We start from the raw sequence: 27763 nt of genomic DNA on the forward strand, positions 1-27763 counted from the left end.
GAACGGTGTCATCAGCCAGGCACCGGTGGCGTGGGTTTCTCTTGTCAAACTAGACACTATTTCTTCTTTTTGAACAGTATAACTAATTACTTGCAGTTTTAGACAAAATGACGGTAGGTCCAATCTTTTAATTACTCGCAGTATGAAATGGTTGATGCTAGTTTTTTGTAAAAAAGAAAATTTCTGCCTTAGAGCATTAATTCAATGTGGCTGTTAGCAAAGTTAGCTAACATGAGCTGTTGAGACAATTACAGAAATAAAAAAAGTCTGACTCTGTTAAGCTGGATATTGCGGCTGTTATTGTTATGACATTCAGTTTGTGATTATTTGCTCGACGGTACATTTCAGGAGCGGAAAGGAACAGCAAAGCTGGACTTCCTGAGAAAGATTGAATTGGAAATCCAGGAGAAATGGGAGAGGGAGAGAACATTTGAGCAAGATGCACCGACAACAGTCGGGGAAAGTACAAAGTGAGTATCTTTTCAGTTTTCAAGAACAACTACGTGATCAGTTTTCTGAACAGTTTTACAGTATTTCTCAAATTGTTCCAGATAGAGAATATGCAACTGTAAGCCCATATATAAAGAAAGATTTCCAAAGATTTGCAGCACACTGGAATGTGAAAGTAGTTTCTGTAGAACTTCCTTGTAGAACTAAATATATTGTAATAGGTATGTAGTACATTTTTGTTGCTGAATCATGTTGTCTGATGTTGTTTCATAGTTCACACTACAATATTGGGAAAACCTGTTGGGTTGCAGCTAAATTGTTTGTTTGTTTTTTACCTTACCTTTTTTTTTTTTTTACCTTCTAGTAAAAACAAGTACCTGGTCACCTTTCCCTATCCTTACATGAATGGCCGTTTGCACCTTGGCCATACATTCAGTTTTTCAAAATGTGAGGTAAGTTTAAAGGCAGACATCGACCTGAGTCACCACCTGTTGCAAATAAGTTAAGATTGAGAAATTTGATATGTGGTCTCTTACCGATTGTTGTTCATTTGTCTTCCTGCAGTTTGCTGTTGGTTACCAGTCTCTTAAGGGAAAGAAATGCCTCTTTCCATTCGGGTTGCACTGTACAGGAATGCCGATCAAAGTAAGTAATGTTGGGTTTGGTTTTTTTATTCAGAAACTTTTCATAAGATTTCTAGGTGTCTATAATCTGACATAATCTTATCACTTTTCATCATATAAACATGCAATTACAGTTTGTTCTTATTGTCCCAAAATCAACTTTTAACATAACTGTTTTATGCTACTATCTATCTGTCATAATCCATCTCTCTTAAACAGATCTTTGTGTTTTTTCTGATATTTTTAATCAATAATTGTATCCATCAGGCCTGTGCAGACAAGCTGAAGAGAGAGATGGAGTTGTATGGAAACCCTCCACAGTTTCCAGAGGAGGAGGAAGAAGAGAAACAACAGCAAACAACATCTGATGAAATCATTATCAAGGACAAAGCAAAGGGCAAAAAGGTTAGGATCACAGGGCAGAAATGCTATTTTCAAAATGAATTTATTATACTTATGCTATTATGACAAAAGCTTGAGCTGTTTTTTTAAGGCCTTTATTACCCAGGACAGAATTTGCAGAGTTAAGATGAAAGCAGTACCATAAAATTTGGTTTGAAGGTGTAAAAAATTAGTCTGTTATCTAAGTAGTGTATGGCTTCATTTTTTCAGATAAAAGAAAGTTTGTTAACATTCTGCAATCTCTTTCTTGTTTCTTTGCCAGAGTAAAGCAGTGGCCAAATCTGGATCCACCGCTTTCCAGTGGGACATCATGAGGTCTCTGGGCTTAACTGACCAGGAGATTGTCAAGTTTGCTGATGCTGAACACTGGCTGGATTACTTCCCTCCTTTGGCTGTCAAAGATCTCAAAGGGATGGGAGTCAAGGTGGCTTTCTCTGTTTGTTTGTTTTATCTTTCTGTGGTTTGATTAAAATTATTTTTAAGACTAAACTGCACATACCTTTTAAACATTCATGCAGTTTCATGTGGCAAAACATTGTAATTTTTAAATAAGAGACACAAAAAGTACAGTGACATTGATGCATCCATGTTTTCATGGCTAAAGGAAGGCACTGAATTTATTCAGTTGTGCTGACATGCTGTTATGTCATTACCTCATAGGTGGACTGGAGGCGTTCATTCATCACCACAGACGTGAACCCCTTCTACGACTCCTTTGTCAGGTGGCAGTTTGTTACTCTAAAAGAGAGGAAAAAGATCAAATTTGGTAAAAGGTGAGATGCTTTCAGGTTTTCTTGTCGTCTACCACAAGGTTTGGTTTTTTTTATGATATAGGGAAAAAATCATCATAGTTTATATATGACTGGTTTTTTTCAAGTGGCTTTCTTTCCCAATTCTGTTTAATTTGATGTCTTCCTTTTAGTCTTCTTTAAGTCTATTCTGAGTCTGTATATTCTGTTTATATTATTGAGTCTATATCGTGACTATTCTGAACTCCCCTGCAGGTATACTATCTACTGTCCCAAGGATGGACAGCCATGCATGGACCATGACAGACAGACAGGAGAGGTAGACGTCCTCAGCTTGACAGAAAAAATTATTTATTCTGAAACTGTAGTATTGTTTAAGATTAGGTACACCTCACTAGTGTCAGGGTTGGCCCCATCCATATTGACATGATAGCATCACATAGTTGCTGCAGATTTGTCAGAACAAGAACTAGCAGGAGTGGGGCCCCATGTGGTCTTCTGCTTCGTAGTTTCGATATGTTGTGCATCCAGAGATGTCCTTCTGTCTGTAACAAGGGCTTATTTCAGTTGTTGTTGCTTTCCTATCAGGTCGAAGCAGTTTTCTACTTTTTGGATCATTCTGTCTTTAGAGATGGTTGTGTCATAAAAACCAAGTAGACTAATAACAGCAGCAACAACAATGCCACATTCAAAGTGACTTAATACCTAATAAAGTGACAATGTTGAGGTGTATTTAACCACAGATTTACTGCAGGAAATGCTTTAAAAATGTTTGTTTTACTTATTTTACCACAAAACTTTCTTACAATTTAAATTGTAGTGATTGAGGAACTTTTATTTATCAAATTTTCTTCCTTAACTTTTGTGCTTCACTTATAGGGAGTTGGACCTCAGGAATACACCCTGATCAAGATGAAGGTCGTTGAACCCTACACAGCAAAATTCAAATCCAAGGTCTTTTATAGCAGGTAACAAATACTTAATGCTGTACTTCCACAAAAAAGAAAACAAAACTTTCTTGGAGATGACAGGTTTACAAAGAAAGACTGATTTAATCCCCTTGAATATAACTGTCATCCTTTTTAAATCCTGTCACTAAGCCTTAGTTTCGGTACTTCCCACAGCGGTATGAAAGGCAAAAACATCTTCCTGGTGGCTGCTACACTTAGACCAGAGACCATGTTTGGTCAGACCAACTGCTGGGTGAGACCTGACATGAAGTATGTTGCTTTTGAGACAACCAGTGGGGACGTCTTCATCTCCACCAGAAGGGCTGCCAGGAATATGTCTTTCCAGGGCTTCACCAAGGAAAATGGAGTGGTGCCAGTAATAATGGAAGTACTGGGACAGGTACTACTTTTTTCATGTGCTGCTTCCAGCTACAGCAAATAAGTTCAGATCATTTAGATGGATTTATTTAATTTCAGTGGAATAAAAAATAAAATGCTATCTAATATTAACCCAGCAGTTCGTGTATCTAATTCAGTGGCCTTTTTTCTTTTTTTTGGTCTTTGTAGGATATCCTCGGCTGTGCCCTGAGTGCTCCTCTGACCTCCTATAACATCATCTATGCTCTCCCTATGCTCACCATCAAGGAGGATAAAGGTATGAGCCAAAACGCTAGGATTAGATTTGTAGCTTAAATTTCAGTACATTTTTGTTTTTGAGAAATTGTGCCTTTTCTTTTGAGGCAGAAATTTCTCACATTTAAGCATCATAGTTGTAGATGGACGCTGTTGCTGATTGCACTCAAAACAGCAGGAATATTCCTGAGGAGTGGCACCCTCCTCTCTTATGTACTTGGCAATCACAAGTAGGGCTGTTCGATATAACAATATATATCGGATGATGTTATAAAAACATCTATGTTTCATTTTACGCTATCGTTTGTTTCGTGGTGTCGCAAAATAAACTGTTTACTGTAATATTTTTTCATCGTTTTGATGGTCACTGTAGTGACTATATTAATTTCTTAAAGTTCTCTCTTTCTCTTATATTTAATATAAACACACTACAGACGGACAAGCGCCTCTTTTTATGCGTTGTGGTTAGCAACAAGGATGGTAACACCATCGCGTGTCCGCTTGTTTATGTTCCACATAAACCTTTCACAATAAAGCTCAAGATCCTGTTGAGACTTTTCAAAATAAACTGAATCACGTGAAAGAGCAGATTATTTATGGATGAGAAGCAAAAAAGAGCCGCCAGGTGCTAAAAAAAATAAACCTTTAGACTCAAACGTTAGAACAGGCTTTTCCCCGCAGCACGCTGTGTAATAAATGCTCACATAGAAAACGGCGGCATTTACAACTTATGTCTAAAAATGTATAGTTTCATGCATCGGTTAAAACACTCAACTCCAGCTACATGACGCGCAGCTGGAAACACTTCACGCAAGTCGAGCTGCCCGAGATTCACAGAATTTACAGAAAATGTTACATTTTTGTGATTTATATCGTTATCGACAATAGAATTCTTATATCGGGATATGAGATTTTGGTCATATCGCACAGCCCTAATCACAAGTAGTTCTAAATAGTTCAGTTTTTCCACCTCTTGCTGTCTTCTGCACAGAATCTGACTGAAATTTGATTTATCCTCATTTATAACACTGTCTTATTTTGCTTGAGCTATATAGAAAAATTCTTGGGACTCAAAATAGCAGGACAAGGTCAAGGTAGAATTCAGAAGCATTGTTTGCAATGTCAAAGGATGGATGCTATAAGTTCTTGTTTCCCTCCAGCGCATAACATTTGCAATCATTTAAAATCGACTTATTGCAGAGTGTTTCTATTCTGTTAGAAGTCAGACTTCTCTATTTTTCTTGTCTGTGTTGCTCCAGGGTAGTAGTTTGTCTCTTTGTACTCATGTGTCCTATTGATGAATCTCTGTAGAGTTAGTAATAATTGGAATTTCTCAATGACTAAGTTGATATGTCACAATTTTAATAATAAATGCCCCCTGTGTCATCATGTTTCTGAGGGTTATGAAGGGTAAGGGAAAAGAATAAAAAACTGCATTATCATTTTATAGATTTTATGCATTGTTGTGTCTTTCCTGTCTGTCTTAGGTACTGGGGTTGTTACCAGTGTACCATCTGATGCTCCTGATGACATTGCTGCTCTCAGGGACATCAAGAAAAAACAGGTGACGATATAAACCTACGAAAAGGTCTTGAGCCATCCTGCATTTCTTTGTATTTTTCAAAGTTTTTCTTTGGATATTGACTTCTTTTGCACTCATTTTTTAATCCAGTCTTTTTGTCTGATCTGATCAAAGCGGAAAAAGGCACCTAACTCGAGGGATGAATAGTTTTGTGTCTACACATGACAGTCAACATATCGAAGAACTTTGTTACTTCAGGCATTTTTGATACTAGCAGCTTGTCAAAAAAACGAGTTTCTCGTGTTCTGAAAACACAAAAAATGCTAATGATTGAACAGTTTCACAGTCATAAAATATTATTTTTGTACCAACAAGGTGATTTACAATAAGCTTTTAGAGGAAAACATATCTGGACATGATGTGCAGTATGTTCTGAAATTAGCTTTTTGAGGAATCTGGACAAGTGGAGAACACAACAAGGAGTGGCAGTCCTAAAAATTATCTATAGCAGTTGAACATGATTTAAAAGTCATTTCTTTAAGAAATGTGAAAAACTACAGCAAAAACCTGACACAGGAAAGGTGGCTTTCAAGATTTTTAAAGAAAACAGGGAGAAAAGGCTGAGGTATGCCAAATTACACCACATGATGGAATCAGTGGCAGCAGGTCTTAGGAAGTGATTCATCCAAATTGGAATTTTGGTGTCAGGAGACAAATACAACAGAGAGTGTGAATAGCTGTAAATCTGTAAAACACGGTGGAGGCTCTGTCATGCATTCCAGCCAGTGATGTTGGTGATCTTGTTAAAACTGATGGAATGATGAATACAAAAAGTATCATGACATTTTAATCCACCAAAAAAACAAACAAACAAACAAAAAAACCCAGAAAGGTTTTTTTCTGTGGTAATGTCGTCATGTTTTAGGATGACCATGATCCCAGACACATTTCAGTAAATTAATCATGAATAAAACCAAGTGGAACGCCATCAGTCAAGTGATGGACTCCCCAGAGCCCGGAGCTCAACATTATTGAAACTGTGGGATCCTACTAACAGAGAACAAAACAAAAGACAGGCAGCATCCAAAGAAGAGCTTTGAATGTCCTCCAAGAAGCCTGGAGAACTATTTGCAAAGGCTACTTAAAGAAACGACAAGAAAATTTGCCTAAGAGAGTTCAAGTTGCATTGAATAGCTCATTAGAATTGTGCAGACTCTGTTTTTGCCTTATCTGCTGTATTTCCATTTATGTGTACAGATGTATCAATAAATCACTACACTTATTTACCATTTCCATATCAGAATCAAAAGAAATATAAAGGTTCTGATACCATCCAGCAATAAGTTCAAGTGCGTAATATTTTAATTTGATGTTAGTTTTGTGGGCAAAATGTAGTCATTTCTTCTCACATCCTTTTTGTTGATGTCACTGTTCTTTCTTGGACTTGGAATAAAAGGCGCTGCGGGAGAAGTATGGAATTGAGGACAAGATGGTTCTGCCTTTTGAGCCGGTAAGCTGAACTAGTAAAGTCCATTCATTTTACTTATGCTGCACAAAATTCATGCATTCAGTGTCACCATGCAAAGTCATTGTGCTTTTATTTGTGTGCAGATCCCTATCATTGAGATTCCAGGATATGGCAACCTGTCTGCTCCTCTGGTGTGTGATGAGCTGAAGATTCAGAGCCAGAATGACAAGGAGAAACTGGCTGAAGCCAAGGAGAAGGTTTATCTGAAGGGATTTTATGAAGGGGTGAGTGCCATTAGCATTCAAAGCATCTATGTTAGTTAACAAAATGTGGTCTGTCTGCAAAAGCCCTGCAGGTATACGTTTTAGGTTTGAAGCTTGTATTGTTTATCTCCCAGGCACAAATCAAGTAGTTCGAAGCTTAAGGCTAGCCTAAATCATTCATCATCTGTCTGTGGATTTTTAGGTACCCTCAGGCAGTTTTCTTCTGTTTACCATCGTTAAACACTGAAGCAAGAAGAAGTTCTGTAACCATTTGTGAGGCATAGCTCATTTGCTGGTAAATCTTGTAAATAGTTCAAACAGTGCATCAGTGTGTTTGACTTTCTGCTAATAATCTTCTGTCCTAGATCATGCTTGTGGAAGGCTACAAGGGCCAGAAGGTCCAGGATGTCAAGAAGCCCATCCAGAAGATGATGGTTGAAAGGGTAAAAAAAATATTTGCAGAGTCACAAAAAGTTATTGTTTATTTATTTCTGTATTATTATTATTATTGACTCTATTTTCATGTATTCCAGGGAGAAGCCATGATCTACATGGAGCCAGAAAAGCAGGTCATGTCACGTTCAGCTGACGAGTGTGTGGTGGCTCTTTGTGACCAGTGGTGAGTGCTGCTGGAACTGTAAAATAAAGTTATAATTGTTGGTGTTTGATACTTTGAATTACAAAGTGACAAAAAGTTAACAGCTGGTTAAGTTTAAACTAGTTTCAGTCATTCTGGTCATGAAACTCTTGTAATTTTAACTTTTTAAAAACATTTTTAGTGTTTACTGTCTTCAATAAGCCTTATGCAAATATTATTTGTTTATCCCACAGGTATTTGGATTATGGGGATGCTGAGTGGAAGCAGCAGGCCAACGAAGCCCTGAAGTCATTGGAAACGTAAGATCTCTGATGCAATTGATTTGCATTATATATCAAATTTGTCTTTTCTAGTGTTTTTGTGGGGGATCTTGTAAAGGTTCAGAACACCAATTTATTATTTGCCTATAAGCTTTATGCTGGAAATAAAATGTTTCAGTCCAAAGTCTTGTCTAATTCATGTTTTGTTTTGTTTTTATGTTTCATTTTGCAACACCATACAGATTTTGTGAGGAGACCAGAAGAAACTTTGAGGCAACATTGGACTGGCTGCAGGAGCATGCCTGCTCACGTACCTATGGTCTTGGTAGGTGGTTTCAGTGTGTGTGTGTGTGTGTGTGTGTGTGTGTGTGTGTGTGTTCAGTAAATATTTATACGGTAACTAACCATCACTCTTATTTATCTTTAGCTTTTCTGGCACTTTTAAGATCATGATTGTCTAATTGGAAACAGTTTTTTTTATATAAAGATTTGAACTTGTATTTGAGCGATGCTCTTGGTCTATAGATGGAGACAAAGGACTAATGATTGGACACCTAGCAACACTCCATCTCTGATGGTTTTTATAAGAATAGATGCAGACTGAAGGCCAGCTGGCATTCAGCGCAGGACACTGCAGTACAGTCTAGGCTAGCTGTAAACTGTTCCTCACTGTATAAATCTCTCCACATGTTTTAAGAATAAAAAACACAAAGTCTATCCAGTCATTTTACCAGACAATTAGCCTGTAAGACGTTTAACATTGTCACCAACCTGAGTTTAGCTGATCTCAGGCTGCTTAAATAGTTGATCTTTTGTAAATTCTTCTAAACAGGGATTCCAAAATCCTAAAAATCTAATCTGTGGAAAAAAGTGTCAAACTATTTGTGTGAAAGCACAAGTTACTTTGGTGTCTGGTTTGATTTGGTTTATTTGACAACAGAGTTACATTTCGGCTTGTGTACAGAAGATCACACAGTAAAGCCAAGACTTTGTTCTACATTTCCTCAATATTTGGCACCAGTGTGTACAGTTTGACAAGAAAACATTGTTTTAAAACAGATGAGATGTCGGTTGTCATAAAATGAATAATTTTGGTTTTCTTTCTCCTTCGTGTGTGTGTGTGTGTGTGTGTGTGTGTGTGTGTGTGTGTGTGTGTGTGTGTGTACATCCCCTGGTTACCATAGGAACGCGGCTGCCTTGGGACGAGCAGTGGCTGATTGAGTCCCTGTCAGACTCCACCATCTACATGGCTTACTACACCGTAGCCCACCTTCTGCAGGGAGGTGTGCTTAACGGCCAAGGAGAGTCACCACTGGGAATCAAGTATGGATGCATCACATGCATGTGCACACAAATATGCAGAAATCAGTAATTCCAAATCATTGTTCATTTAAGTCTCGTCCCTTCTTTTGCACTAAAATAAATGTCAAATTAAAATGAAGCATGTACAGTCAGCTATTGAATTATATAAAATGCACACAGTCACACCAAGCATTCAATTTCTTCTTTTCACCTCATTTGAACACAATAAGTCTCTGTTTCTAGCCTCATTTATGTCTTTTCTCTTTTTTTCTCTACCACAGGCCAGAGCAGATGACTAGAGAGGTGTGGGACTTCATCTTCTTTAAGACTTCTCCGTTCCCTAAGACCAACATCCCTAAAGAGCATCTGCAGAGGCTTAGAAGGGAGTTTGAGTACTGGTACCCCGTGGATGTCCGTGTATCTGGCAAAGATCTGGTGCCCAACCATTTGTCATATTACCTGTACAACCATGTGGCCATGTGGCCCAAAGACAAGTAAGTTTGCCCACTGGACTGACCAGAACAAAAAAAGAGGACAGGAATGAGGGGCGACAAACAAAATTTCGAACCTCCAGCTATCAGCTTTGAATGACACTCTTATCATGCTACAAAAATGATGTTCTCTAGTCTAATTGTGACATTTTTTTCACATCCACTTAGCTGATATTCCATAAAAATGTGATTGACAGTTAAATGAATATTTTTGGCAAGTGTGCCCAACACAACAAGCATCTCTAAAGAGCTCTAATTAACACATTATATCCCATTAGTTTAATACATGCAAAAGTAAGTGTGTAAAAACATTTCAGCAGTTCACGACTGGTACACTGGTCTAATTCTTGGCTTAGATGAGTAACTTTTTGGAGTTTCTAGTGGTTGCCATGGAAACAGTCCTTTTGAGTCTGTTTTATACCCTTATTTGATGTCACTCTTGGCTCGGACTCACTGGATTTGATCTTATTTTGCCGTAGTTTCCGTAACTCTTTCTGTATTTATGTACATAAGTTAAAATAAGTTTTGGGGTTTTTTTTTTTACATTATGTTACGGTGACACTACAGTAAGGTGAGATGACAATAATTCAGATTCAGTAATAGAATATTTATAATTATGTCAGGTACTATATGCCTTTTTTAAGGTTTTGGTAATGTTGCATTATCAGAATGTGATAATACTGTGCTTTTTACCATTTAAGATATAAATCAATAATCACAATACAGTGTAATGTTATCAGTGTCATAATGATGTTTTTTAACATACTGCCAATCTTCCTTTTGTTTTGCTGAATTTTTTATTTTTTTATTTTTAATAAACTGAGCTCAGCTTTGCATTTGGGTAAACTTCCCTATGATAATGGCAGTAATGATGAAAATAACAAGATAACACTAAAAAAAATATTTTTTTTTCTCTCTCTTTTTTTTCTTTTTTACAGCGGGAAGTGGCCACAAGCAGTGCGAGCTAATGGACATCTGCTCCTCAACTCTGAAAAGGTATGTGAAGTATTAAGCTGTATGTATTACTTTAAAATCATTTAATTTGCTATTAGGTTATAACCCTGTAAGTTTAGGACCCTGTACCATGCCCCAAGTCTAACATACCCCATATATAAACAAACAAGGATATTTTGTTGCCATGATACCAGGTCTCTCTTGGAAATGAGATTTTTAATCTCAATGAGATTTTTTTTTACCTGGATAAATGAAGGACTAATAAAAAAATATCTTTCTGTTATTGCAGTTTAGTCAGTTTAGTCAAGCAGGTCACATGAAGCAGTTTATCATCTCACTAAAATAACACAGGGTTTCCCAATCTAGCTAAGTGCTTGTTGTCATGAAAGGATTGGCCTTGAGAGCCTCTGACCACTCTACCTTGACCACTAATGCTCATCATAGAAATACAAAGATATTAGATACAATAGAAAAATTTTAGACTCTGCTACTCTCTACGCACAGAGGTCCCCCCCGTTAGAACTGCCTTCACAGTCCAGGAAAGCTAGGGCTAAAGTTACCTGGTTAACATGAAATCTCGCTTTCTTTCTGGTTTCATTTGATGGGATCTTTTGTGTTCCTTGACTGACCGACAGATTTTAAACATAACAGCCAAACATTTCTCAAATAAGCTTTAAGTTCTGAATGGTTTTAGGAATGCCATTTTCTGTTTTTGCTGCTGATTGTATTTTGTAGTTGGGTTCTTTTGTGGTTTTAAACACAGAAAGACTGTGTGGGTGGGCAGACCTGAAAGATTGCGGCTGCTAACATCTGTTTCTTTTATCGACCAGATGTCCAAATCAACTGGAAATTTCCTCACTCTCAGCCAAGCCATTGACAAGTTTTCAGCAGACGGTATAATCAGTTTCTTCTTGATTTATCTCTCCTTCTGTCTTTTTTATTTCTTTCCCTCTTCATAGTTTTCTTCTCAATGGCGCTTTCATCTTACCATGAAACCTGGGAGAAAACACTTCAGGTGTACATTTGGAACAGATTTCAACTGTGTTTTCCCAGTGCATGGGCTGTTATGGATGATTATATTGTTAACATCTCTTATCCCCTGGTGATGGTGTTTAGAAAATGAACCCATTTTGATAAGATAGATGAGGTTTTGATGTTGAGTATTATGAGTTGTTGTATTTGTCAGGTCAGTCAGTGGACTGTAAGTAAGACATTTCTGTATAATTATGTAATATGCACACTTTAAAATAGAGAATGCATGATGTTCTCAATATCAATGTGTGTTCTAAGATGAGAAGCTTTTAATTAGTGTTCAACATTTTGTTTTGTTGTTGCAAAAGAATTGCCTCTATCATTCATGTATTATGTATTTACAGATGTATTATATTCAAGGAATGCGGTTTCAAAAGATAAAAAGCAAATAAAATATTTAGAAGAATATAAGAGGAAGATAAATTGTGTTTTTAGAAATGGCTGGAAAGTGAGAACATTACAACTTATATGTTTGGTATAATGTTGATTATCCACAGGGAATTGAAGACTTGTGTTTTTCCTCTCTATATGTTTACTTTTTTCCTTTATGTTAGCGATGGATAGATGGATAATTTCCACCTTCTTTTTTTTAATATATCTTCAGTGAGCTGAAGAATAGATGGATAGTTCATGCTTCTATAGAAGATATCCTGCTGTGGGAGGAAACAGCTTCATGGTCTGCCAGCAGATAGACACATAAAGTTGTTCCTGTCTTAAAGCTAGGAGGGATGTCTGCTGAATAACTGACGTTTTCTCAAGCTTTGGAATTTTCCACAGAGCCTCTGTACTTCACCTTTTGTTGAACTATTTTGCAGAATAGAAAAAAAGTGCTGTGTTCATTGTATATCCTGAATAGAGGATTCAGATAATTGGATATTAAACTGGAGCAAATTACAAAGGCAGTTGCATTTGTGAGAGTGACCGTATATCAGTTTTACATCTATTATATTGTACCTGTACATTCTGATGTTTTAACACATGTTCTCATTTCCATTCTCAGGTATGCGTCTGGCTCTAGCGGATGCTGGAGACACAGTGGAGGATGCTAACTTTGTAGAGACCATGGCTGATGCTGGCATCCTGCGCCTCTACACCTGGGTGGAATGGGTGAAGGAGATGATTGCCAACCAGAACAACCTGAGGACGGGACCTGCAGACACCTTTAATGATCGGGTTTTTTCCAGGTAGTCTGAGGATTTAAAAGTGTCTGGAATGAAAAGGATTTACAAGTTCTGAAATTTATTGAATTTCAGCCTTGATAAAGCAAAAGAATCCACAGCTATGTCTGCATTAATAAATGTAAGGCGAAAGCCTGATTGTGGTTAAATGTTTTGAAAGTACATTTTTAAAAAATAATTTTCTTTCCTGTTTAGTGAGATGAATTCAGGCATCCTGAAGACAGAGCAGCACTATGAGAGGATGATGTACAAGGAGGCTTTGAAAAGTGGCTTTTTCGAATTTCAGGTAAATTAAATTGATAAAATTCCACCTCTGAGAGTCCTTAATAATTTGATGAGATCATATAAGAGATAATGTAGCATGATTTCAAGTACCCATAATCTACAACAGTAGTAGAGCATTTAGATTCCAGATACTGCGGTCATCGTTAAATCAGTAGAAGAGACTGACTCGAGTTTCGCTGATGAACCTTGTGTTGTTTTATTGTGTGTATTTAGGCAGCCAAAGATAAGTATCGGGAGCTGGCCATCGAAGGCATGCACAGAGACCTTGTCTTCCAGTTCATAGAAAGGCAAACTCTGCTGCTGGCCCCCATCTGCCCGCACCTTTGTGAATACACTTGGGGTCTGCTTGGCAAGGTAAGAAACACATGGATTTAGCGTCGTATTCCTGTTTTCAGGCTCTGAGTTGGCTCTGTGCTCTGACTTGACTCATATCTAACTTCTCCTTTCTGTCCTTAGTTCTTATCTGTCTTGTATATTTTAGAGTAAAACAGGAATACAGTCAAAAGAAACATTTTAACATCCAGTGTTTGTTTGTATTCATGAGTAGAATTGGGATCAAGGAGCTGAAAGCTACAGCTTTAGGTAGACCTCTGGGTAGCTCTGGGCCCGCTGCTTATTACCTGTGTGAAATGGTTACTGACTTTCTCACTGTTGATGTACATATCCACCGGGAGCATATCTTCGCACTATGGATCTTTTTCTCACTGCAGCATGAAGCAAATGCACACACAGGTGCACACTTCAAATAGCACAGGGAGACAAATATATTTTTAACACTCAAATTTATGAATATGAAGGAGTGCAGCTGTGATGGAAATGGGTTTTTGGCTGTCGCTAGGCAACAAAAAAAGCCCCAACACCAGTATGTTCTCCAGTCATGTGTTCACTACCACTAACTAAAGAGCTAAGAGGCACTCGGTACACAGAGAACTTACACATGCCACTGTTATGATACCATTGTGACCTCTGGTTGTGTAGTTATGATAACACTAAAGTTTGTGTAGCAGTCACCAAAACCAATGCTACCCAAATGCTTCACGGAAACACAGAGTAAGAGAACAAACTAGGAGAAAATTTAAAAAGAAATTACTAATCAATTTAGCATAGGCCGTGCAAGATTTAACTGCAATTTCAAAATTGGAATAAGATACAGTGTGATTCCAATTGTAATGAATAACTTCAAATTAACATACAAATCTAAAAGTAAAAAGAAAACGATGGAGTTAAAAATGTCAAAAGAAATCAAATCTATACTAAAATGTATATTTTATAGAAAGCCTTACATATGAGCTTTTTTTTTTTTCTTTTTCCAGAAAGCTTTTTTTTTTTTTTTTTAAATAAATGATTAATAAGAAAACACTAATGAGGCAAGCCAGATTTCCTGGGCAGGGCTAACAGCAAACACTTGATTGCCTTTTTGTCTTTAAACTTGAGGAGGGAACAATTAACAGGTTTCTACTTGAGGATCTGAGGCTGTGTACTACTTGGTATGAGAACAGCAGTCCCAGCAGATATTCTGGAGCTGGGCCCAGCCATGAAAGTTTTTAAAAGTTTACACTGCTCACTAAGTGACTGTTTTTTCTTCTCTATTTCTGCTTGACAGACTGGCTCTCTGATGAAGGCATCATGGCCTGTGGCTGGGCCCGTGGACGAGGTTCTGATTCGTTCCTCTCAATATTTGATGGAAACTGCTCACGACCTTCGTCTTCGCCTCAAAGCCTACATGCTTCCGCCTAAAAGCAAGGTAAGATATGAAGTTGTCTGTACACTTTGCCTTCGTGGATATGCTGTAACTTTTGAGTTGCAACATAAAACAGACTGATGTAACTCTACAGCAGCATCCTATATCCTTTCTGATACACTTGCGAGCTTATGTCTGTGTTCACAGCAGGAAAGCCAGTCTATTGTTTGTTAACAGTTCCGCACTTCAATAAGTGGCTGTAGGCAGCTTAGAGAAAAGCAAAACAAGTATTGACAACATCTAAGACAGGCAATATCTCAGGTTTCCAGGCCCCCGTTATTGATTTACTGGAAATGCTTTGTTGCCATTGAGGTAGGATTGGAAAGATGATGGGAAAAGAGAAGAAAAAGGAGAAAGGAAAAGGGTTTTTTTTTTCTTTTTCTTTTTTAAATATAGTTATTTTTTCATACCATAAGCGTTCTCAGCAGCAACATCTATGTTGTTAGCATGTGAGTTCTAAATCTGCCCAGAAAAGGGGATTTGTGAGTATGTACAAAAAATTAAAAATATAATAAAACCAAAAAGTAATAAAACCAAAAAAAATAAATAAATTTGGTAACCTGGCCAGGGTATACTCCACCTCTCACCTTATGATGGCTGGGATAGGCTCCAGGCCCCCTAAACCCCACCCCCACGTAGAAAATATGGAATATTTTATCAAGTAACATACAGTAAAATCATTTCCCACAGCCGCATATATCCAGTATTTTCCCATTATAGAATAATACCTGTGCAACTTTTTACATACTGTGACAATATAATATGAAGGTACATTTGTGAAAACAAACATACAGTGCAATTGTCAGCTGTCATGTAATACAAGTTCACAGATCATTATGTCTGCTAAAGAACAAACACACACACACACACACACACACAACAGCTTTTTTGTTTGTTTGGCTTTTTTCCTTGAATAATCCAAACCCTGTTGGAATCTGATTGAGGCCACCTTGTTTTGTGGACCTGATGTATGAATAAACAAGATGAATGTGAAAGGCTTCTTATAAACACAAACATTAATCCTGTTTTCCTTCCAACAGAAAGGTGACTCCAAGCCTCCAGCCAAGCCCTCCCACTGCACCATCTACGTGGCCAAAAGCTACCCTCCATGGCAGCACAGTGCCTTATCCCTGCTCGGCAAGCACTACAAGGTAGGGAACGAACACACAAAGCCCAACATTATTCACAGCATTAGGTTTGAAGATTTATTGTTTGCTGAAGAACTGCAGGTCTGCCTAGTGGTGCAATAATATGCTTATTTCTGTAAATCAGTAATTTCAGAATTAAATGATTATGTAATTGAATTCTTTCAGTTTCTCTGTGTCTTCCTATCGATGCTCCTGTTTGTTTAAGTTTATTAATTGTTTCTTTTTTTCTTTTTCTGTTCCTGTTTGTATGTCTAGACCAACAACGGGGTCCTTCCGGACAACAAAGTGATAGCGAGTGAACTAGGCGCTCTGCCAGAACTGAAGAAATACATGAAGAGAGTCATGCCTTTTGTAGCCATGATCAAGGTAAAAATATTGAAAGGCCAACATTAATGTTTCACTATGAAGACGTACACAGCCCACTCTCCACCAATGATCATAAACCATTTTGTCATCTTTACACATAGATGGAATTTTCCAGAGATGTTTTTTCACTTGTGATTTCCTTTTTAATAAGTCTCTTACACAACAGCCAACCCATAAGTTGACTGTTTTTTCACACTGATCAACTTCTGATTGGTGGAAAGTCTTCCCTGATAATTTGTTGGGAAGATTGGAGTTGAAAAGCTATTTTCTTTTTTTTTTTTCTTTTTTTTTTAGTGCTTTGTGTTAAACAATAACAAAACTGTAGACAATACAATGAAAAATTTGAACAAGTGTTACACTGACATTACAGAGAAATTTCAGGAATACTTGTTCTGCACAGTTTAACGTGTTTATTGATTGAAAAGAACACAAAACACTTTTGATGGGCTGTGTCAACCACTTTCCATTTATTTGCAGCATCCACAAAAATTCTGTTCACTGTCTCGGCCGCATGTCTGCATGTCTTAATTTACAATTTTCATCCCCACCTTTCATGTTACAAAAACGTTTCTAAAAGCAGTAGCCACCAGATGATACAAATATCACAAATAACATTATGCCTGCAGTTGCTGTTTCTGTTATATAAAGCTACATATTCACTCAAGATCAAGTGGTGCTAATAAATGATCAGAAGCATTGTTGCTTATTAAAATTTTAGAAGCCACATCTCTTGTGCTCTGGGCTTTGTTCAGGTTTCGCTCTTTCACTGCAGTGATCAAAAAGAATGAAGCTAATAAATAGTCATGATGAGCTTTGTATTCATCCACGGTCTGTCTCTCAAGCTGGTCTTGTATCTTTCATGTTGATTTATCTCCCTGCGTTATTTGTTTGTTTTTAACTTTTTTGGCTCATAAACATTTGTTTCTTGATAATCTTGTGGTGGTGGCATCAACATAGCAATGAACTTTGTGTGCGCGCTGTATTATAAACGAAAGCACGATTGCCTCAGTAATGAGATGAATTTTTATATTTCCAAATATCTCAGCTTCTGTGTAAAATTATACCAAGGAAATCCTCTGCACTTCCTCAATGGAGTTATTATTCATTGCCTTGTTGATCATTCGCGATGATAGCTCTGATTCTTATCATGTACGATGGGATCTTCTTTTTTTCTTTAGGAGAACCTGGAGAAGAATGGACCCAGAGTTTTGGATTTGGAGCTGGAATTTGATGAGCGAGCAGTTCTCATGGAGAACCTGGTCTACTTGACTAATTCTTTGGAGGTAAGCTTTATGATCCAACCTTTACCCCACGTTGTTGGTGTCTAAAATTTGTTGGACAACAACTGTGCAGCAAAGTGTGCAGAACTTTGGTTCAGTGTGTCTTCACATAAATGTCAAACTCGCACAGAGATGCTTTAAAGCTGAGTTTTACTCCCTTTGCAGAAGTAAGTTGAGGAAATCCTGAGCTCAGTTCTCTGCAGAAAATCCCCTTAATACCACTGTCTGCACAAAAGCTTAGCCTAGGCGGGGAAAAAGGGGGGGGGAAAAAGCCCAAAGTCCCCAGGATACTTCTGCAAAACAAGCAGATTTAACCACAGAAAAGGAAAATTGCACTTAATGTACATCAAAGCAAAAGCTCGGCTTAAATTCTCATGTTTCTGATAGATCATAGCTAAAGATAAGTTGATGACAAGGAAGACATAATGAAATGAAATGCGCTGTATCATGTAGGACTAAAAAAGCGTGATACATTACCTTACTCACAAACCAACTCTAAGTGGGTTAACTGGTGTGGCTTGAAATAGGCTTGTAGATCATAGGACAGATGAGGAGAGAAGCACTTTGTCTGTTGCCATTTGTGGTCTTCTTTAAAGACCCAAGTACAAACTAGTCTCCCATTACTGTAGCATGGTTAGTATGCCCAGCATTTGCCAGTGTGCATACCAAACGCACCTGTAAACATACTCCCTGTGGACTACACTGCTGAGCTGATTATCTTTTTTCCCCTCCATCGTTTCTCTTTGACAGTTGGAGCAGATTGACATCTTGTTTGCTTCTGAGGCTGATGACAAAGTGAAGGAGGACTGTTGCCCAGGGAAACCGTTCAGTGTTTTCAGATCAGAGGTAAATACTTTTCAATGCTTATTAGCTTTGGCCAGACTTGCGTGTTAGAGGATCACTTTTAGCTTTTTTTCCTCACTAACACGTTTGTCCACAGTTTTCATATGTTCTTTATGGCTGTGCTCATTTTACTGACCTATTTCATTTTGTGCAGCAGCCAGTGATGAACAAAGAAATTTATTTTATTTATACTCATATCAAAAAGCCAGTTTTGCATTTTTCTTTTCTCCTCGTTTTTTAATCCCCGTAGCCTGGAGTTTCTGTGTCCTTGGTCAACCCTCAGCCGTGCAATGGCATGTTTTCTACAAAGGTTGACATCCGACAGGGGGACAGCAGAGACAGCATCGTCCGCAGGCTAGCCAAGGTCAACAGACTCATTAAAGGTTAGTAAGACAAAAATAAATAAAGCCAAAATGACTTTTAGTGACTAAATCAAGAGGATAAAAGTATTTGCTCAGTTTAGTTGAAAGCATTTGGGTTCAGTTAACCAACATCATGCGATGTTCAACACACATTTGTCTTATATCTTTCTTCTATCTTTCTGACCCATCTTTTCTACTCTTCCCCAGCCTGTTGTAATCATATAGGAGTGGGGAAGGTTTGAGTGACAGAGTGAATTGACTGGGCCAGTGTGATGGGTATGAAACCATACCTCAGGTTTTAAATGTCCCCAGGTACACAGTGGCCTTAACATTTGTGAAAAGTTTAGAATAACATGACTGAATAACTGAGCTAGAAGGGCCTTTATCACAGGGGGTTAAATAAACAGTGGGGAAAATAATTTCTTGGTCCCCTGCTGAATTTGTAAGTTTACTCACTTACAAAGAAATAAACAATCTCTAATTTTATGAAAATTTCATTTTAATAAAGAGAGACAATACCAACCCAAGCTTTACATAAATTACATAAAAGTGATAAATTGATTTGCATGTCATTGTGTGAAATAAGTATTTGATCTCCAAGCCAAACATGATTTAGTACTTAGTGGAGAAACCCTTGTTTGTAAGCACAGCGGTAAGATGTTTCTTGTAGTTGGTCACGAGGTTTGCACACATCTCAGGAGGGAGTTTGGCCCACTCCTCTTTACAGAAAGTCTCTAAATCATTTAGGTTTCTTGGATGGTGCTTGGTAACTTGAATCTTCAGCAGCTCACTCCATAGATTTACTATAGGACTGAGATCTGAAGGCTGGTTAGGTCACATGACCTTAATGTGCTTCTTCATTAGCCACTCCTTAGTTGCCTTGGTGGTATGTTTTGGGTCACTGTCATGCTGGAAGACCCAGCGTGGGGGAAGGAGGTTTGCATCCAAGATTTTACAGTTCATGACCTCATGTGCCTTCTGGAGCACGGGGACTTTGCAGGCGCAGCAAGATTTCAATCCATTACGGCGTAGTGTGTTGCCAATGGTATTCTTGGTGACTGTGGTCCCAACTTCCTTCATATCATTAACAACTTTGCTGAGCAAAGTAGCATTGGGATGATCCACCACCTCGCTCTCTTTCTTTCACTCTCTTTCAGCTATTTAGACAGCCTCAGTGTCTCTGCACAAAGACACTTACTGTAGAGCGTTCATTTACCTTCGCTTCAGTCATCTTTAATTCCAAGCTAATTTATGTGAGCTCTCTGATGACAGCTGACAGCCATATCATGCCGTTAAAACTGTGGCAAATATCTCTGCCAGTGTGTTGCTAACACAACAACCACCAGCCATCCTTCATCAAATTTGTGCGAACCGCTTGAGAAAGCTTTCCGCTGTGATTGCACCACCAGGCACTCTGCCTTTTGAGAGGTTCTGCTTCTGCTGTTTCCATATTGTCTTTTATGTTTGGCTTTAGTTTTGTGTTATGCTTTCAGATTTGAAAAGAAAAACTGAATAATGTTGGCTTAGAACAGTTCAATATATGACCCAATTTTCTTTGTAGCCTGTTTTCTTTCACTTCTCTGTTCTCTGCCTGTAATGTCTCATCTCAATTTTTTTTTCTGTGTATCTCAGTGAAGTCTCTCTTTCTTTTCATTTTTCCATCCTGCTTCTTCTTTTATATTCTCCAATTTCCCCAATCTCAAGCATAGCTTTCTGTTTCTGTACTGGTTTATCTATCCCACCTCCAGTACTTCTGCATTTCTCAGTTGTTTTGTTTCCCATGTTTCTTGTCTGTTTTGCCTCACCTCTGTCTCCTTCCACTTTCACTCCACCAGATCTGTCCAGAGTCAAGTTGATGAGGTATGAGGACCCTTTGCTCGGCCCTCGCCGGCTGCCTGTCCTGGGACAGGAGGAACAAGGCAAACTGCTCATCTCCAACAAATCTGTGTTCAACATCAATCTGGAGGAGAAGAAGGTCACTCTGGCTGACAACGGCCTAACTGTAGACATTGGCGACACTCTGGTTTATCTGGTTCATTAGAATAACATTGAACACACACACACACACACACACACACACACACACACACACACACACACACACACACACACACACACACACACACAGAGGTGAGGGGGCATGTTCAGTAGTTGTTGAGCTTTGTTGAAGATTCAAATGCATCAAGAAATGTTACAGCAAAACAACTCATTTTGATTTAAAGCATCAGGGCAGCAACTCAAAGCTGTATCTGTTTTATAATTGATATTTCTGTTTGTAAACTGATGAGTGTGACATCAGGAAATTCTGAAACTTGCTGGACCTAAAATGATGGCTTCTGTCTTCTTTTCTTTAAAACAAATTCTATATTTGTAGTACATCCACATCTGCCTCTGGGCTATCCCTCTGGTACAGTTTTCTCCTTAAGAAGTCAGTATTGCAAAACAGTTATAACAAAATACTGCAAACTTATCCTAAAAGTTTTGACCTTTTTTGTCATGGTTGCAATCAAGGACAGCACTAGAATTTGTCATCTGTTTTGCAGGACTCAGGAACTCAGTCAGCGGTGTCCATATTAAAATCGTCTGTAGAGTTTATTCTCGTCACAGAAAACCACTGTTTTGATGTATGTTTATGTTGTGAGACTGCTCCTGCATCCTCCAGAATGCCTGATGGTTTCATACAGAGGGTAACGTGCCTTGTGTTGTTTTATACATCCAAGGTGAGGCGCATCGTTCCCTTATGTTTGTCAGCCTGTCAGACAGCATTCCTGTTTTCTAGCTGTGGATGGTGCTTGTCTGGCTTTTCCAGATGAATAATAAAACCTATGAAACATTAAACCTCTGTGGTGTTTGTCTCCCTCTAACCCCTATGCTGGCAGTTGCGCAATAAAACAAAATATGTTTACTTAAGATTTATACTTATGGGCATGTTTGAGATCTCTGTGCTTTTCACACCTCTGTTAGCTTCTACTCCATCACATCTCACAGGGAGCTAAAGTGTTAGTGTTAGTCAAGTGTTAAAATTAAGATTCATGAGTTAAATCTAGATGTCTATAGTGAAAGGTTAGAGGTCATTTGAGGAGTAAAGCAGCCTGGATCCAACTACTGTACAGCCAATATCTCTTCTGTTAATTCACCAAATCTTTGTTCTAAAACAAAATATAAACACACTGTGCATGAGGTTACTCTACCTCTTTGTCAGAATCAACCAACAATCTTGCAGCTGAAAAATTGAGTCTGAGAGTCTCATGTTAAAATGTCAAACGTGCAATATTTGGGGAAAAAAATCTTTTTTACAGCCTGATGGAAATAGATTTGATTGACAGGTCTCCCAGCACACCATCCAAGGTGTTTGTCAGGCCTGAAAACTGCTCTCACTGCATTTGTGCTTTTGGTCCCTTTTGGAACATTTTTAATGGAATTTACCTCCACAGGCTGCTCATATTTAATGCTTTCACAATATAGTCCAGAGCTTTTTAAAGTGAAAATGGTGAGAAAATTCAATTGGAATTCAATATTTATCACCATTATAATAATTTAACTCTATGCTCGCTAATTGCAAAAATCCTCACAACTATCAATAATGAACAAAAATTGCTTATTGCGAGTAAATCTGTGCACTCAACGCAGTAACAGGACATCTTGCATGTGTGGAACTTGTAAATACATTTCCCACTCTAATATTATGACCTCCCTCAACCACTCTGTTGAGTTCTGCTCTCAGTAAGCTCAGAAGAAAATGACTGTAATTTGTTTCCTTTTAGATTATTCTGTAATGCTTCTGGTGTTTGTTGATGCAAAGGTAATATAATATAATCACATTTATTTTCTAGTCTTCCAGACCACTCAAAGAGCTTTTAACTACAAGTCACACTTTAACTATACATTCATGCAGCACTTTATTCTTTACACTTAAAAAAATGTGTCCACCTTACATCCATGGCCTTTTTAGATACACCAGTTATTTTAGCCATGTTTTTGAACTGTGGGAGAAACCAACACAGGAACAGAGAGAACATGTAAACTCCACAGAGAAACAAGTTCTGCCCCCCATCTAAGAAGTTTTGGTTTAGGTAAGTGGAATCAATCGTTTTGTGATGCAGAACTAATTGGCAGATATGTGTGTTTGTGCATGGTGCTAGCCAAGCCTGCCAGTCTTACCTTCTTGCCCAAGGATGGTAACTTCTTGTTCCAAAAAACTAAGCTGGCGTTATAGACTGACATGGAATTTGATTTAAAAAAAGATCCAAGCTGAGACCACTGTTCAGGTAAACTTAAAACATTCCAGTGTGGACAGAAAAGCACAAGCTTCAGGCCTTTATCTCTTAGAAAGGCTTTTACAGAATGACTTAATCAGGGATGACAGTGAAAATAATCATGAGAAAATGATGCATTGCTTTAATCCTGTGGACTTCAAATTAAACAGTATAATGTTTTAGTAATTTACTATGTTCCCCTTCACTTTTCTCTTCGGGTGTACTTCTGTGTGAACCGTCTTGGCGTCCAAACCATCATTAGTTTCACTACATGTCTCTCCACCACGTACAAAGTGCTGCTTGCTTCCCTCTTTCGCTTTTCGTTACCTGCTGTCAGACGTGAAATATGTCAGTCTAAATATAAAGGTCAATAAGAGAACACAGGAAATGAACACATTGCCTCTAAACATAAACCACAAGTAATTCATTGTATCTCTCACTTCCCAGCACTCCACTCTATAGACTTGTATTTCTACCTTAAGGGTAAGCGTAACATTTACTGTAAGTGGTTTTAAATTCATCAGTCACAGGTCAAACAAAAGAATAGGTTTGAGCTTATTCTTAACTTCCACCATTTATCAAACAATAAAATAATTCCTGCTTACTGCATTTCCCTCATTTTCTCAGTTTGTTTTTGGTAGGTTTCAGTTCTTTCTGCAAGATTTGAGGTCTTCTGACCTGCTGGCGTGTTCGTATTAAGTGCGCGCTTGCATCCACATTATTTTATTCCAGACATTCATGTTCATGCACCCTGATGTGTATCTGCCAAGTCTGCATTTGCTGTATTAGCAGGGTGCACGGCAAAGTCTCAGACGGAAGAAAACTACAAGACTTATCTCTGTCACACAGCTTTTGGCCGAGCCATCTGACTGCTGGTTTATCTGCTCTGATGCACACCCTCTCACTGGGAAAGTGCCACTCCGCCCCCTCCTCCACCTCCTCATTCCTGCTGACTCCCTGCTCGCTGTCCTCTCTCGCCTCGTCGTCTTACCCCTGTCTGGATGCCAGTAGCTGCTAGTCATGGAGGATGCAACAGTCACACACGAGTAAGTGTTTGTTTTTGTTTTTTTGTCCCCACCACTACACATTGTTGTCAGCGCTGAACACAATAGAATTACAGCCAACAGCTCTTTTATCTTACCCAACTTAATAATGCTGCTGTGTTTATTCTCTTCTGCCTCTATGATAAATCATAATAAAAAAAGAAACAGAAGCTTTTGAATCTGTTGTTACTGCAGCTCCTGCATTTGCACTTCTTGGATTAAAATGCCAAGCTCAATGTGATGTTTGCTTTTAATGCAGAAAAACACGAGGCCAGGTTGCTGATTTGAAATTGTTTCTCTTGCACTTGAGTAACAGTTGACATTTAGATGATGGTGAACCCATCTAACAATATATTTATTCAAAATTTAATTTCAGTGCAGAACCGTTAGTAAACATACCTTTAACATCAGCATTACAAGACGAAGAAGGGGAAAAGGTGGGGGTGTTCACCGCACCTTCAACATCTGTATTACAAGAGGAAGAAGGGGAAAAGGTGGGGGTGTTCACCGCACCTTCAACATCTGTATTACAAGAGGAAGAAGGGGAAAAGGTGGGGGTGTTCACCGCACCTTCAACATCTGTATTACAAGAGGAAGAAGGGGAAAAGGTGGGGGTGTTCACTGCACCTTCAACATCTGTATTACAAGAGGAAGAAGGGGAAGAAGTGGGGGTGCTCACCACAGACTCAGCAATAGCATTTCAAGAGAAGGAAGTGGGGCGGGTCACCACAGGAAGTGAAGATAATTGGGGGTCAAACAAAGCCCCTGCTGCGTTGGAACCAGTAGTGACGCAGCCCGGCCTTGGCATCACCAAAACCACCATCACCACCATCACTCAGACTGGAGGGGACTGGAGCACTGGCCTGCTTGATGTCTGCAGAGACAAGACAACATGTAATGTAGACACACAGCCAGATACTGTATTCCTATGTAAGCCCAGGCCTCTCATCCACAAGACAGTAAGCAAATGTGACATTTCCTTTTAACCCTAAATAATTTAGATTACTTTATAAACACAATAATATTAAAAAAAAAACATAAATATTGATTATTCTAAATAATAATGCCGAATGAAGGCCATAACAGGTTCAACTCATATTAGATTTTTGTCTAGCTTTTGGTAAAAAAAAAACCCTGATACACAAAAACAGCAACTCAGCTCATAAAAATATGGAGCAATCTAAAAGTAATGGCCATGCTGTCCAAAGAGACCATTAAAAGGGAGACACTATAAGGTCACAGAACTTGATGGTCACACCTCATATAAGAGCTCTTCTTTAACAGCAGCTCCTCCACCTTTTGAACTTTAACTTCTTGAACTGTAAGACCATCCTTGGGTTGCTATGGTAATATAAGCTAAAAATAAAGGCCTGATCGACATAATTCCCAGCCCTCTGCCCCACTGCAATAAACTTACACTTTCTGCATTAACTCATTTGAGGAGGCTCTCCAGAGGTATGCTGTTGCCCTTCTACATAGACCTCCCTTAATGACATGCTTTCAGTTGGACAGAGGGCTGGGAATTATGGTGACCAAGCCTTTATTTTCTGTTTTTATTCCCATAGCAACAGACGTTTAATGCAGTATAGGGTGGTACATTGCCCTGCATGAAAATATATATATATTTTTTTAATATCGTGGCTGTAAATGGTCTGTAATACATAAAATATTTCACAGAGGTCACTTTGACACCCTCAGAGATCCTAAGGGGCTTTACTGTTTCACGTTGCATTATTCCAGCTCAGATCATCACTCAGCCTCTGCTGCTGATGGTGCAGTCTCGTTGGAACTAGGTGACCATTCACCAGCTATCCAGAACTCCATTCAGCTAAACCATCAGATGTACCATAGCATACAATTCATATATGAAAAAAAAAGGTTTGAAACTTAGTCTTAGTTTAGAGCCAAGTGCAAATAATTTCAAATAGCAGCAGTTTCAGATATCCATTTACTACCTTTTTCTTCTTCCAGCGGTGCTTTGCATTCTGCGTTATGTCAATATATTGAGATATAGTTAATACTATAATTATAATATTAATATTAATGAATATTACCCATTTATTTTATAGTTCAGTTGCATCATTTCAGTTTTAACAAACTTTTAATAACTCATCTCTTGCAAAAACAATTTAGTATTTAAGCATTTTTTATCACAAGATTATTTATTTTCAGCACAACTGCTTTAAGTAGCTTTTCTTTTAATTAAGATTGCGTAGATTTTTCTAAACTGAAAATGATTGGGAATATTTTGCTTTTCACTTAACTTGTTTCTACAAAATGAAGAGCCAATACATCATCATTGTCTCTTTCTAAATGTACTTTTGGATCTGACAGAGACATATACGAAGGATTTTGTCTGGCGTAAACAAACACTCATGTACCCACATGATGTGCTGCGTTGTGCTCGCAGGTATTCTCGGGGCTCTCGTGCCGTGCTGTTTAGACCTGAGTTTAGCTCACCAATACGGGGAGTGTCTGTGCATGCCTCTACTACCAGGATCCACTTTTGCCATTCGAGTTGGGATCAGAGAGCGCTACAAGATACGGGTGAGTGTGTGTCTATGTGTGTGCAGGTATACAGTATGCTGTACTGTTGTGAGAGCGTCCTTGAAGACAGAGGAAGGCAAATTTGTCAAAATGGACCCTGTTCATAACACCATAAAGTTTTCAATGAAACAGAAACTGCACCACCGCACTCAGTTTTTAGTGCTGTGACGTTTCAGCCATTTTTAAAACTCCAACTCTAGTAAATGGAAAATCGACCCTTGTGCTGCTTCTTTCTAAGTGGTTATCAGTAAAATATTCATGTTATTTGTGTAAATGAAGTTCTGTGTTTGCATTTTTCATCTTATCGTGTACCCATCCTGCTCCCAGTACATTGTTGTTGTGTGTGTGTGCTTCTGTATGTGTTTGCATGTAGACATGCACTCATCTGTCCTGCATGCTTATCCACAGGGAAGTGTGTGTGAGGACTGGACTACAGTGTATTGCTGTTACCCTCTGGCTGTATGTCAGATGATAAGAGAAATGAAGTGGAGGATGAAGACTCAGACATATCATGTGTCTACTACACTCGAATGCTCCTAAAGAAACAGCAAATGAGATCTTTTTTTTTTCTTCTTTTTTTCAATTTATCATAAATGTGTGAAGAGCAGCAGAGATTACTGGTATGAACAATAGGATGAATCATTACTCTGAGGTTTGAACTTGCCCCTGAGGGCTTCTTGAATAATAAAAAACAAGCCTGTGATACAAATTCTTAAAAGTGATAGAAAAGGGAAAACTTAAAGTAATGGCATACACTGTGTTAAAGGTACATCTGTAAGACGTGAACCAACACAGATGAGTTTCTTGCCTTTGTTCAATTGCAGATATTTTTAAATGTAGTTAGTTCAAAGATCGTTAAAAGCCATTAAATCTGGATTAATGCATATAGAATAATGCAGAGCAGTTTTTTTATGAAGGTATTGATCCGATTAATTATATTTGAAAGATCAGCTTAACCAACTTTTTACTGCAGCATTAAATTCCGGCACTTATAATTCTTAAATCATCTATAATTTT

At 38.2% G+C, this 27763-nt stretch overlaps 2 protein-coding genes across 2 annotated transcripts; both read left to right on the forward strand.

Moving 5' to 3' along the window:
- Positions 1-18: 18 nt before the first annotated feature.
- Positions 19-21721, forward strand: lars1b (leucyl-tRNA synthetase 1b). Its single transcript, XM_085363954.1, has 32 exons — positions 19-113; positions 349-470; positions 815-902; positions 1015-1095; positions 1341-1478; positions 1738-1899; positions 2136-2248; positions 2480-2543; positions 3104-3192; positions 3349-3574; positions 3742-3829; positions 5295-5371; positions 6786-6839; positions 6941-7081; positions 7426-7503; positions 7594-7679; positions 7892-7957; positions 8161-8243; positions 9103-9241; positions 9502-9714; positions 10650-10707; positions 11496-11559; positions 12698-12881; positions 13071-13161; positions 13374-13514; positions 14764-14904; positions 15942-16052; positions 16305-16415; positions 17594-17698; positions 18446-18541; positions 18789-18921; positions 20736-21721. The coding sequence occupies exons 1-32, from the start codon at positions 108-110 to the stop codon at positions 20939-20941; spliced, it is 3555 nt and encodes a 1184-aa protein (XP_085220080.1). The 5' UTR covers positions 19-107; the 3' UTR covers positions 20942-21721.
- A 2437-nt stretch (positions 21722-24158) lies between these two features.
- Positions 24159-27601, forward strand: plac8l1 (PLAC8 like 1). The gene is made up of 5 exons (XM_085363955.1): positions 24159-24202; positions 24576-24636; positions 24694-25093; positions 26610-26746; positions 27155-27601. The coding sequence occupies exons 1-5, from the start codon at positions 24177-24179 to the stop codon at positions 27284-27286; spliced, it is 756 nt and encodes a 251-aa protein (XP_085220081.1). The 5' UTR covers positions 24159-24176; the 3' UTR covers positions 27287-27601.
- Positions 27602-27763: the final 162 nt, after the last annotated feature.

The sequence above is a fragment of the Diplotaxodon limnothrissa genome, linkage group LG10, assembly GCF_057381915.1.
Source record: "Diplotaxodon limnothrissa isolate DT_005_m linkage group LG10, D_limnothrissa_male_GT1.1, whole genome shotgun sequence".
Lineage (NCBI taxonomy): Eukaryota > Metazoa > Chordata > Actinopteri > Cichliformes > Cichlidae > Diplotaxodon > Diplotaxodon limnothrissa.